This window comes from Adiantum capillus-veneris, unplaced genomic scaffold (genome assembly GCF_014529385.1).
Source record: "Adiantum capillus-veneris isolate H3 unplaced genomic scaffold, ASM1452938v2 Hic_scaffold_293, whole genome shotgun sequence".
Taxonomy (NCBI): Eukaryota; Viridiplantae; Streptophyta; class Polypodiopsida; order Polypodiales; family Pteridaceae; genus Adiantum; species Adiantum capillus-veneris.
The window spans coordinates 118,272-132,525 of record NW_028221415.1 but is presented as its reverse complement, the minus strand read 5'-3'; the positions used below and the strand labels follow the sequence as shown (position 1 = coordinate 132,525).

General features: G+C 38.7%; 1 protein-coding gene across 1 annotated transcript; it reads right to left on the bottom strand.

Moving 5' to 3' along the window:
- Positions 1 to 10,778: 10,778 nt before the first annotated feature.
- Positions 10,779 to 11,725, bottom strand: LOC147417274 (uncharacterized). The gene has a single exon (XM_086507741.1). The coding sequence runs from the start codon at positions 11,658 to 11,660 to the stop codon at positions 10,941 to 10,943; it is 720 nt and encodes a 239-aa protein (XP_086363867.1). The 5' UTR covers positions 11,661 to 11,725; the 3' UTR covers positions 10,779 to 10,940.
- Between the last annotated feature and the right edge of the window lie 2,529 nt (positions 11,726 to 14,254).

Sequence of the window (14,254 nt, the reverse complement as noted above, 5' to 3'; positions counted from 1 at the left end):
CATGTGTGTATGTATTGCTCTCTCTATCTCTCTCTCTCTTAGGCTCTACAAAAGAGCATGCTATGTACACACAACTATAGTGCAATAAATGTATTCTGTCTTTGACAGAAATTCTCTTTGATTAATCTTTTGTATATAGTTAAGCTCTCTACGTATGTAGTTAAGATTATACCTTCCTAGTGCAACAAAAAGCTTTGATATAAGTTAGTACTATCAAAATCAAGGGAAGTGTCTCGTTCACTTATCACTCCCAATCTCACACCTCCTCTTGGTCTAGATTAGATAGAATGTATGTTTTGGGATCGAAAAGGCTTCCATCGTATGCTAATATTTTTGTTGGTATTCAAATGCCATATTTTGATCACTTTCCCTGTATTTTGACTTTATCTGATGCAATTGAGATGTGTAAGTGCTTTAGATGACTGATAAAGTCTCTCACTGACTCAACCTTCCTCATGTTCGGCCTTTGGTAGCTGAAATGCTACACCCAATGCACACCTTCTCTATATACTCCTTCAGGAACAATCTCCAAAGAGTAGGTAAATCGTTTTCTCTTCCATCCTCAAGGTCCTATACCAATTCTTAGCCTTCCCACTCAAAGTCAATCTTAAAGCATTGCACTTATGTGGTTCGTTGTGTTCACCTAGGGAATTGCATACTTCTTCAAATACTTCGATGTGCTTTCGAGCATCTTTGTTTCCATTGAATTTTTGCGTAAGCTTTGCAATTTGTATCGCTTTACTCCTAGGCTCTCTCTTAGGCGCATGACCATATCTCTTGCGAAGCGTTATTATGGTGTGCTTCATTGTGCTATATATCTTGTTTACTTGTTTTACAGTTTTTATCATGATTTTGAGGGATATGGATTATTCTATATAAACTTCATATAGTGTGTATCGAGATAAATTTTCAAGAGACTATTCACATAAATTTCAAATATGTGGCCTTAATATAAAACAGTTGTATGCTTCTTTAATGCAAAATTTAGTATTGTAAAGATTTTTTTTAACACATCATACTTATTTTTAATGCAAAGATGCTAGAACTTGTGGACACGTTTATTACCACAACATGATTTTGTCTTCACTTTTATGGCACCTAAGATTTCGTACACATTATCAAACGATATGGATTTCTTTCAAGATCAAGATGTAATTGACACTACACCTAGGAGCACAAGTCTATCATAATGGTATGGAAGATCATAGAATTTGTTAGCCTTTAGAAGTGTGAGAATATCCAATGAAGGTAAGTTTAAAGACCACGAGCATCAAGCTTCCTTCGTATTTCTTTGGGAACATGAATATTAACAATACATCCAAGGTTAAAAAAATGAGATACAGTGTCATAAATTCTAAATCTAGTTTTACCCCAATTATTTTCTCATGTTAAACTGATAATTTAATAAGGGAAGATAAAAGGGAAACAAGAGCTAGAATATAGATATGTGTTTTTAGACCAAGCTCACAACGGGGCCAAAGGAGAGGATTTCACCCCGCAAGGGCTCACAAGGAGATGGTCTACTGAAGAACAATGTGTGCATAATGGATCTTAAAAGACCTTAGGGTTAGCTTCATTAAAGACCTCCAAAGTTTATTGTAAAAGTCTTTAGACCTTAGGTTAAGCTAGACCTATGCTTGAGATGCTTGATGACTAAGATGCATGGTCAAGCTAGGCATGTGCTTGAAGTCAAGCCAATTTCTAAAAGGAGGGGATAAGCCCTTGAAGCTAGGGGCATGATGAGAGAGAGAGAGAGAGGAGAGAGAGATAGAGAGAGAGAGAGAGAGAGAGAGATGAGAGAGATAGAGAGAGAGAGAGAGCAAGAGAGAGAGAGAGCTGACATCATGAGAAGAGTGCATGCTTTTCTAAACTCATGCATGGTGACTAAGGTGCTTGAGTGCTTAAGGTACTTTGGGGCCAAGCTATTGCTTGAGGTGCTTGAAATTCAAAAGAATGCCTACAAAGGATGGGGCAAGCCACACAAGTAGGGGATTAGATAGAATGACCCTCCCCTCACCCAATGGGCACCCCTTGCTCAAAGAGGCAAATAGGACACATGTCAAGGCCAGCTAAGTTGCATCCATAGTGTGCCTAAAGCCTATTGGTTGACCCTTAGAGAGGGCCAATGAGATTTTAGATTTATTAAATTAATTGTTTAAGCTTTTTCCAAGCACTCTCTCTCAAAGGGGAAAGGAGGACACTTGTCTAAAAGGCTACCTCTATTGCTAGTTGTGACCAAGGCTTGTGATTGGCCAGGCTTGAGAAATCCAATGAGCTACAAGAATGAGCTAAAAGAGGGGGTCGATCCAAGCAACTAGGGGATTTCTTGCAAGATATACACGTTACTCATCTCTCTTCTCCTCTCTCTCTCTCTCTCTCTCTCTCTCTCTCTCTCTCTCTCTCTCTCTCTCTCTCTCTCACTCTCTCTCTCATTGTGTGAAGTGCTAAGTACAAGAACTTCATCTCCTTCTGCAAGCCTGTTGAGAAATTGAGAGCCTACACCAACACTCCTGGCTATGGAATGAAAATCCAACCAAGAGCCATTCTTCAATGCTTAATCTTGTCATCTTCTTCATCATCATTATTATGCTATTATGCTATCCTAAGCAGTAAGAGTGATGATAAGTGAGGAACTATTTCTGTCTTGTAAGAATGATTCTTCTTCCTCTTCCCTATCCTCATTCCCTGCTAGCTCTCTCCACCTTCGAAGGTGTTTGAGGTCTTGAGATTGAGGCCGGGGACAAGTTAGTGCTTTCATTTAGCTAAGTTACGGGCATAATTGTGGTGCATGAAGATCTCTATCTTCATTGCACCATCAAGGTTTCAAAGAACACAAAGCTTGTATTGTACCAAGTCTCTATTTATGGGAGAAAACTATAATACAAAAGCCTTTTGGTGTGTGTGTGTGTGTGTGTGTGTGTGTGTGCGTGCGCGCATTTTTTTTCAAAAAATAGAGGGAGTGGTAGTGTTATGTGTGTGTGTGTGTGTGTGTGTGTGTGTGTGTGTTTGTGTGGGCGTTTTCTTTAATAAAAAGTTTAAGAAAAAATCCCGAGTTTGTAAAAATACGCTAAAAATGTTTAAAAAATATTTAAAAATTTAGAAAAAGGTCATAGAGTCACAAAACATGTTCTAGATTGGCATTTCACATCAGGTTTTTTGATTTTCACATTTTTTTGGTAAGAAAAGAGAAATTTAAGAAATAAATTTCCCAAAAAAAGATAAAAATTTACAAAAAATAGCGAAAATAGTACCGCTTTTCTTTTGAAAATTATGCATCCAATTCAACTCAACTTGCAACATTTTGAAATGTAATTACATCATCCAATCAATCAATTATCAATACGCCACTCAAATTTGAACCGTTTTGGATCGTTTTTTATTGTTTTGACTCAAATTTGACCCGAAAGTTCGTCTAATTAGTGGTCTAATTAAAATTTTGTCCACTTTGGTCTAGCAATCATAATCAAACCAGCATTTTCACCATCTCATTTTCACATCTATTCAATCATTCAAAGCAATTTGACAGTGTATAAACATGCACAATTAACACACTTACAAAGTTTACACACACATACATTTACCGCAATTTTGACAGCATAATGACGCAATTTGCAAACTTAAAACCATTCACCATAATCAATTTGATGACCATAAACCTCCGATAACTTCAAATCAATCAATTGGCATCAACATTGTCACACAATTGCACTCAATTTTGTGCACTTTGCCTACACATAGACGCATACTCAATACACACAAAATTGAACCAATTTTGTTGTGTCTAATTTTCAATTGAAAGCTGCACCTACATAAAAAATTGAATGGGTTAGTACACTCACATTTACGTCAAAAATTTCATCAAATTCTCACTCCAAGTGACGACTTGACCGAGTGTGTGTGTGTGTGTGTACTTCTAAAACCGCTTTGACCATGACCATAGACACCAACACAAAATCTTATGTGTAGCTTCCATTTCAACAAAATTAAATGCATAAGAATAATGAGTGCACATCGAATTAAAGATTTATCAATGTGTAGAATTAAACACACATGCCATAAGTGATACAATTAGTGAGTAATATAGAGGGAATAATTAGTAAAAAATCCCTTAATTACACACTAAAAATCACTCAAATCTACATGAAATTTTGCAATTTGTTTTTCAATAGAGCGATTACCAAGCCTCTAATTAAGTATACACACATGTTTAGCACAAAAAATTGTCAGTAAATTAGTCACAAATTAGTGTCAAAACTAGTGAAAAAGAGGGGAAAACATGAAAAATACATACAATGTCTTAGCCGATTTCTTAGCCAAAATCTCCTCACAAATCAGCCATTCACCATCACCAATACCTACTTGAAAACCTAAACTACTTTGATTGATGGTTAAGGAGACTTCTACACACTAATGACTCCGCTAGCTTAAGCGCGCAACCGATCCTTGACAACGGTGCCAATGTTGGCGGGTTGTAGCATAGCTCAATCCCCGATATAATGTCAATTTGGAGGACCAAAGACCGACTAGTGCATGGAAGCATGGAGTCAAAAGAAATTCAAGAAGCGGATCCAAATTGTGAGAGAGAAGAAGAAGGGAATGCAATGCAAATAAAAGCATAGCTTCACCAATCCAGCAAAAGGAGAATAGAAATGAAGAGTGGGAAGAAATAATTAGACTAATTAACACTTCACCACACACACCATTCATGCAAATCAACACGGTCCGGGAGCTCTAGAAAGCAGAAGAGTACTCAACTTTCAATTTCAGCCATCGAAAGAGTGGAAGCACAAGAGGAAGCTCCACTACATGAATCACCATCTCCACCTTCCTCACCAAGATTCATGAAATCTTATTACTCGCAAAAGAATAAGTGAAAAATGACCTAACTTTCACTTTTCATACCAAGGGCATAAACAAAATGTTCGGCCACCCATTGAGATGCATAAAATTGTATGTATCTGTAGAGCTCTTAGGCATCATGATAGAGTCAAACATACAATTTGAAAATCATGTAGAGCCTATAAATACATCAAAAGTGCATATACAAATGATATGTGTATCAAAAAAATGAAGCATTGTATGCTAAGGAAGGTCGTTCACTGCCCGTTGCTACAATCCATCACATGGAGGTAGCAAGGTGCAACGCATAATTGCTTTATTGAATAAATACTAGGATGCGTACAAGGGTGTTGTATTGGCATCACATGATGAGTTTGGTTACATATGTACCTCAAGATTTGGGTTATGTAGGTCGAGAGACTTAGCTATCATTTAACTTGAGTACAATCTTACAGCACAAGGAAATGATGCCTATAACAGGAGTAATAGTGTCATAAAGGAAGCTAAAAATAAAGTCAAAGGTACACACAAAAAATTGAAATTGCACACACATAATGTGATAATGTAATCTTAAAAAGTAAGGAAAGATACACAAGAATCCCGATGCACAAAAGCCATGTCTTTGCATCTTTGATTATTATTATAAAATGAAAAGTTCTCTCCTTCACACAACAACTAACTCCAATTTCCAATTCTATTGCATCGTCATTGGGGTTCATAGAAAGGTTTTAGGGGAGAGATTTTATGAAGCCTTGAGGAAATTCTATGACATGAGGTAAGATGTACACCACTACTTTGTTTTTTGAATAGACACCATATGCACAGTACTAAAACATTCAAGACAAAGTAGTTTTATATAACAGAGAATTGTGAGGGGCAAAAGCTAGAAGGACGTGCAGTATAGACCTAGAGGAAAGGTTAAAGATATTGATTGTAACAATCAAACAATCAAGTGTCTTTTGATTCACACCAACTTTCAAGGAGAAATGGGCATTTATATTACACAATTCTTAGTTCTTTGTGTGTGTGTGTGCGTGTGTGCACGTTGCGCGCGCACCCACACCTGTACATGTGCATGCACACATGCAAGTCCTAGGCTTAGTCTTGCGACATGTCCTTGTTTCTCTCAAGCAATCGCTATATTGCTACCTGGAAAATTGTATAGGATGAGACAACTAGAGATAAAGAGAAAACAAAAAAGGCCCCTATTATCTTTCCTCTCGTATTGGTTTCTATGTATATGTGTTTACTTTTTTTATGAATTCCTTTGGTGCTTTGATGCTAACGCATTCAAGTGCTAGATTATCATTGGTTCCAGATCTCCATATGCTCTAGTGGTATTTGTGGAATCAAGACAATTATGTTAAATACATGTTGATAGGGATTAGGGTGGATAATAAATGACATTCATGAGTAATACATGCAGCTATAGATCTTAACTAAAAGCACAAAGTAAATCAAAAGAATTGTTGCAAAAGAGGTATATATTATTACATTATAGTTTGTGTGCAAAGCATGCTCTTTTGTAGAGATAGAGAAAGTACAATAGTTGGCACACATGCACAACACACAAAAATGGCACATTCTTACCACTTCCAACTCTTGGGTTGACTTACATTTTCACATAACATTCCACATGCCACATATCAAATAAGTTATACATAGTTAGCTTACACATAAGCACATAACATGGCGAAGGACTTCATACAAAATGCAACCAAGCCCACATCCATGATCCCAACAATTCCCCCTTTTGGGTGTTGTTTCACACAATCCTCTCCAAACACATAGAGGGTGAGGCAAACACAAGTATCGCCTATTACAAAGGGTGTAAACACACAATCACAAGCCTCTCCTCAAACATAAGCAAGAGGAGGGACTCACAATCTCCTATACGTAAAAAGGGTGGTCACAATTAAGTGTTTTATACAAAAATGTACAATACTAATTTTCTTGTTGAATTGGAGGAATCTTGTAAAAACACACATCTACAACTTGTTGTTGTTGTGTATTTCCATGTTGTTATTGTGATCCATTGTTAGTTCATGGTTGTTCTTCATTGTTCACTTCATGTTGTTCATTTTATTTTGTTGTTGATATTGTCATTTCCTTATCACAAGTGATCGATGTTTGATCTTCCTCACCAAAGTACCATGAAAGTTAAATTAAAAGTGCACTACTAAATCAGTAAGGGAAGGACTTATCACTTGGCATGTCCAATGACCATGTCCACTGGCTGTGTCAAATCTCATTAAAAGTGCATAATGCCAAGATATATCCATAGTGACCAAAGTAAAACCAAATTTGTCATATAAATCAACATAGTTTGCATACATTGATACAAGCAAAAATATTATCTTGGACACTAAGATTGTATACCTTTCATACAAATCAATTATCTTGGACCTACAATAACCAAATTACAAAGCATTATTGTTTGACATAGATTCCCCATCATAATTGACGTAGCCAAATGATGGTCTCTCCCCTTTAATTTCTATTGCCTTAGCTAATTTTTAATAATCCCACTCCCTAATCACCACTTGCGCATGAGCAGCTACCCTTTGGTAATTGGGTGAGGAGACACTCACATTTTGCTTGTTTTTCCTTACATTAGCTCAATAATTGAGCAATATAGTCAAAACATGATTGACCAGTTGTACATATGGCATAGAGTGGGCATCATAGGGAATATGTGCTTCCCTCATAATTTTTATCTCCATCAATTGGTTGCATGCTTCTCCTCTAGTTTTGGAGGCAGTCTCATGCTTCTCTTCAGGTGCTGCAAGATCTTTTTATTTTAACACTAGGTTGGTAACCTAATAGGACATAAAAGTTTCCTTTCATGGTTTTGAAAAAACTTCCAATCTCGTAATAGAACAAATATTTTTGGAAAATCCTTTCTTGAGCTTCATTTTAAAGACCTCTATTTATGGGAAAAATGATTATCTTTGAAAATGTTTCACCCTTTGGTCATGGTAAGCCTCCAAAGTTGATGTAGTACTGCATTTCACTTAGAACAACATTTTTTTCGCTTAAATTTTTGTTCACTCCATAATTGTTGTTGAAGATCTCAACAACCTTCACGACTGTTCCCCTTGCCCATGTTGAAGTTTGTACCTTGCCACAATGGTGATGTTGGTGTCAACCATGTAGGTCATGAGTAAGAACCTATCTAAACTGATCCCATCAATAAAATAAGTTTTCTTATTGATTAATTCTTCAAAATATGTTACTTACAGTCATCCACTAGAGAGACATCTTTGAATCATTAGAGGCAATGCACAAATTATAGGCTCTTATCCATTTTTATGATATTTTCCGTTTTGTGGGTACATTACAATGTTGTGATAGTCTTAGTTGTGGATTATAGCTTATTTGGTGAAGTTGCTAAAGTCAGGCTACAAACCAACATGGACGTTGTAGGTCGAAGTTATAGAATGTGGGGAGTCTATTGAAAAATATGTGTTGTAGACCGTGCTGGATGAGTTGCTTGACAAGATGACAAAACAAGTAACAATGACTGCAAGGGGGTTGGGAGCCACTACCAACATTGGAGCACTGGCATGTAGGTTGCAAAGGGTGTGCATCCTTTTTAAGATAACCTTTAGGTAGTTATGGGAAAGAGAAGAGCTATGCCCAACATGGATCTTGATTTTAAGAATAGTTTTGTGAGGAATGAGATCGCATCCACCAAAAATCCTACATCGAGTCTGTTTGATCTCTCTCTCTCTCTCTCTCTCTCTCTCTCTCTAGCTTCTACCCTCTCTGTGCCTTAAATTTGATTCCCTTAAATTTTAGATTAGTGGTGCACATCACTTTTTGTATATGTGCTAAAAAATGAGATAGATGTTGTGATTGTTTTCATCTCTGTGGATGGTTCGGTTCTTTGGCGTAGTGAGTTTGAAGTGGATCCTATAAAAAAAGTAGTAATTGGTCATGGAAGGTTTGGGTGTGTGTGTGTATATCTATATATATATATATATAGTATATATATATATATATATATTATATATATATATATGGTGTTTTTATGCATTAATCATATGCATGGACGTAGGGGGCATAAGGCTATTAGAAAGGTGGTATACACCAATACCGTCAAATATGTTGTTAATTGATTGTAGGCCTATCTCTATTCCCTTATATCAAAATTTGAAGATAAGAGATCGCGTCCATAAAGTGATTGAGAGTGCTCGCAAGTAGAGGAAGATTTTGGGAGCTTCATCTCTCCCTCATTACTTGATATTGTCACGGCAAGACTTATATTGATTGGAGAGTGAGTCTAGCATTGAGTTGCAACTTAGGCCCTCTAGGAATGAGGACTCAATTGGTAGTGTATGTGGTTAATGCTACCACAATATGGTAGCAAATTGTGTCACACAAGGTACATTGAGATATTACTGTGTAGGTTTAGCCTTGTGAAGATTGCAAAGCTATTAATTGATATGCCTTTGGAGACAGGTATGAACCTTAGTCTTCATGATGTCGAAGACTACACTAATATCATTCTCAGCTATTAATAGGCTATTGGTTGACTCATTTTTGTATGCATTATGAGGCAATATATATTTGTTCACAATGTAGTATTATAGGTGAGTAGATTTATGCATAGCCTAGGGTCTATGCTTTAATTGAAAGGACAATAGATTTTCGAGTTCACTTTGGAGTAATAATTATTCCATCACATGGAGCAGCAAGGTGGAACGCATGATTCCTTTATTGAATACATAGTAGGCTGAGTACAAGGGTGTTGTATTGGCATCACGTGATGTAGCATGGTTACATATGCTATTTCAAGAGTACAAGGGTGTTGTATTGGCGTAAAATGATGCAGCTTGGTTACATATGCTACTTCAAGAGTACAAGGATGTTGTATTGGCGTAATATGATGCAGCTTGGTTACATATGCTACATCAAGAGTTGGGTATGTAGGTTGGGAGACAAGCTGTCATCTAACTTGAGTCCAATCTTAGTAGCATACAACTAGCACAAAATCAAGTGTTCCCTCCATGGGTGAAGCACCTACCACTTTATTAGAGATAGGGTTTGGCACTGACCTGAGGTACGTAACTACGGATGCCTTTATAATTAAGACCCTTGGAGCAGACAAGTTTCAGCATGCCTTTGAGTGATGCTCATGTAGTAGAAGAGATGGTGTTTGGCTTCCAATAGAGTGTTGAGACATCAAGGTCACCACGTCATAGTTTGCCCCGATAAATGTTGCTTACATTTATTATGATATGAGGTAAGCAAGCACGAGCATTTTTGGTAGTGATACTACTCAATCATTGAGATGACCCGTCGCTAATAATGATGACCCTTATCTTGCCAGGCTTGCCCCGTCTAAATGTGTCAACTTGATCAGTGGACGAAAGCCATGGGATAATTTGTTGACGTTGTCACTCTTGTCGCTGGTGTTGTGCAAGTAAAGTGATGCTTGGATTTGAATCCCCCATTCTCAAAATAAAAGGTGCAGCTACCATGCCCAGGCCTCGCTTCACTATACTAGTTGCCTCGGACACCACTTGGCCCGCATGTCGTCGGAGAGAAGGAAACCTTGGGGACTAGAAGGAGCCCATACAGTTTATAGCCAAAACAGTGCCAAGCTATCCTTCAGTTAGGGACTATTTAGAAGTTAGGGACTATTTAGAAGCGTGTTGCGACATTTGAACCGCTTTTTGGGTGCTGTCGTGTCACGTGGTGGATGATAATTTCAAAACCGGAGGAAAGGTCGTCCCTAACCAGCTAAACGCGGTTTAAGTGGTTTTAAAAACTCAAATGTTGACGACGTCGAGGCGCACAAGGAACAAGCAGGTAACGTGATAGACGTCGAGCCAGGACTCGGTCCCAGGAGCAGCAGACGTGGCACACCTGCACACCCTCTGCGTCCGCGCCCATAAAAGGAGAAGAGCTCATCAAGTGCGGCCTCATTACATTAGCCTTATATACAGCTCTCCCGGCCTTATCATATTAGCCCAGCTCTCTCGGCCACTTACAATTCTCACCCAGCCCAGCCCTGATCGCGCCTCTGCATCACCGCAGCTACTCCTCTTAACAGTATGTCGCCCAAGCAGCTTGTGGCTGGCCTGCAGCTAGCTCTACTGCTGCTGGGGTTGGCCGCACCCCTGCCTCCAACTGTCCGCGCTGCTGACGAGGACCCTTTGCAAGACTTCTGCGTGGCCCTCAGCCCCGACGAGCTGCAGCAGCTCCAGCTCACCCTCAACATCAACGGCCTGCCCTGCAAGCCTGCCGCTGCCGTGCAATCCTTCGACTTCGCTTCCCAACTGCTCCGCAACGCCACCAACTTCACCGGAAACCTCGGCTCCGCTGTCAACCTCGTCAGCGCCGCCAACTTCGGCGCCCTCAACACGCAAGGCCTTTCCATTGCCCGCATCGACTACAAGCCCCGCGGAATCAACCCGCCGCACGTGCACCCCCGTGCTACCGAAGTCCTCTTCCTCGCCCAAGGCACACTGCTCGTGGGCTTCGTCACCACCTCCACCCAACCAACCGCCAACCAGTTCTTCTACCAAACCATCTATGCTGGCGATCTCTTTGTATTTCCCCGTGGCCTCGTCCACTTCCAGTTCAACCCAGACAAATCCAAGCCTGCTCTTGCCATCGCCGCCCTCAATAGCCAAAACCCTGGTGCCTCCCAACTCGCCGTTGCCCTCTTCGCCTCCAACCCGCCTCTCCCCGAGGAGGTGCTCGAGACCACTCTTGGCATTGATGACGATGAAGTGCGCCGCCTCATCGCCAGCGTCCAAAACACCCTCAACTAGGACGCTCGGCCTGCTGCATGCTATCTCATTGTGCATGTAGCTTGGTGCATCGGCACCCCCCTACTAGTTCTTAATTAGGAATTAAAAGACCCACACGGTCAACCTCCGACACGATACGACACTTAACCAACATTGAATTGCTTGTAGTGCCAATGGCACTTGTCTTCTAGTGTTTGTAGTTAGTCCCATGCGTCCTAACAAATTTGTATCACCTGCAAGGCATCCCCCTGAAAGGTACAATGTAATAAATAAAGAACTATGTATTCTATTCTAATTCTATAATATCATCTTCTCTTTTCGGTACTCATGCCTTCAAAATTGTACATTAGGCCATTCTCACATAATTAATTGCAAAACTTTATTGTGGCCAGCAACCAATTTTGTGCTTTGCTCATTCGTACATCATGATCATGAGTTAACCGACTGTAAGCACTTATGACATGGGTGAAAATGGTCTTGACAAAACACCGCGTGGGGGGGGGGGGGGGGGGGGGGGGGGGGGGGGGGGGAGTGCAATGAGGCCTCCACATGTGACCTTTGGTATGGTGCCTTGATGGAATGGACTAAGAATGTATAGGCTACAAAGGTTTTGTATGGGAATGTGGAGATGCCTATGCATGCTTTGCTTGCATTTTCAATAATATGGAGACATAATTCAATATAATCCTCTTGTCTTCATTCTTTTCTCCTTTTTTTTTGTTTTGAGAAGGGTGAGCACAACAACAATTAATTCATAACCTAAATGATTATTCTCATACATAATGGAGAGATCCATTACCTAGTTTTACATTGTTTTCTTTTCTAGCTATATAATTAAAGTACTTGACAAATAGGATGGCTTTCAACACTTGGTTGGGTAATTCGAATCTTTTCTCTCTTGTTAGACAAGCAGCTATCTAGATATGATAGTTGCTTGGTTAACACTTGGTTGGGTTGTTGAAATTGTTTATCTCTTGCAGTTAAACAAGCTACTTGGTTGGGTAATTGGAATCTTTTATCTCTTGTTAAACAAGCAACTATCAAAATTTGATACAATTGGATAGCTTCTTATCCATAAAGTTGGCTTTATGAGTTGAGAAGAAATTTATATCCTTGGGGCTATAAATTCTAGTACACCTTAAACGCTGTGCTTTGTAAACATTTTGGAAGCTGAACTATGCATATGGTGTTTTATTGTGCTAGATATGTTGTTTATTTGTTTTACACTTGTTATCATGATTTTGAGTGATAGGGAAAATTTCATATAGTATAGAGACTATTCACATAAATTTCAAATTGTGGCCTGAATATAAAACAATTGTATGCTTCTAGGTGAAAGCATGTGAACGTGTCACGCTTTTTATGCTAGTTAGCATTTTCAAGTTATCACATCTTTAGAAAGTTGGGCATCGGTAAAATCTTTGCAAATAATATCAAAACTTGTCGGAGGTTATACATTTGGATTCCTTGTTTCAAGAGCTTTCTATCGCTATATCATACGTCATAGATCTTGGAGAAGTAGCTCATGTTATTGTACTAGTTAGCATATGTCAAAAATGTGCTAATTAACATTGTCTGGGACATGAAAAAGTGTGACACGTTAACATGCTTTCACCCTTCTTTAACATTTGCCAAATTTAGCATTGTAACTATTTTTGTCACATCATACTTATTTTTAATGCAAAGATGCTAGAACTTGTGGACATCTTTATTACCACAACATGATTTTGTCTTCACTTTTATGGCACCTAAGATCTTGTACACATTATCATACGACATGGATTTCTTTCAAGATTTGGTTGTAGTTGACACTACACCTAGGAGCACAAGTCTTTCATAATGGTATGGACGGTCATAGAATTTGTAGCCTTTAGAAGTGTCAGAATATCCAATGAAGATAAGTTTCAGACCATGAGCATCAAGCTTCGTTCGTGTCTCTTTGGGAACATGAATATAAGCAATACATCCGAAGGTTAAAAAATGAGATACAGAAGGAATTTCACCTATCCATGCTGTGATGGATATCTCACCAGAAGGAGTTGTAGTATAAAGATGATTCTGAACAAATTTCACTTATCAAGGAAAATGTTTCCTTCATTGTAATAATCTTTTCTAACTTTTGGAACATGTGTTGAGATGTGGGCTTTGTTACATTTCATGTGAAACCCCTTGCCATACCATTGCTTATAGATAATCTATGTAGATTAACCCATGATAATGTGATGTGAAAAGTCTATTCGAGCTTAAGAGATGGAATGCTTAGAATCTGTCACTCTTTTTATGTTGTGCATGTGTGTAATGTATTGCTCTCTCTCTCTCTCTCAGGCTCTACAAAAGAGCATGCTATGTACACACAACTATAGTGCAATAATGTATTCTGTCTTTGACAAAATTCTCTTTGATTAATCTTTTGTATATAGTTAAGCTCTCTACGTATGTAGTTAAGATTATACCTTCCTAGTGCAACAAAAAGCTTTGATATAAGTAGTACTATCAAAATCAAGGGAAGTGTCTCGTTCACTTATCACTCCCAATCTCACACCTCCTCTTGGTCTAGATTAGATAGAATGTATGTTTTGGGATCGAAATGGCTTCCATCGTATGCTAATATTTTTGTTGGTATTCAAATGCCATATTTTGATCACTTTCCC

Bases quoted from the DNA above. Each gene is read 5' to 3' on its own strand.
- LOC147417274 (XM_086507741.1), bottom strand. From the start codon at position 11,660: ATGCACAATGAGATAGCATGCAGCAGGCCGAGCGTCCTAGTTGAGGGT.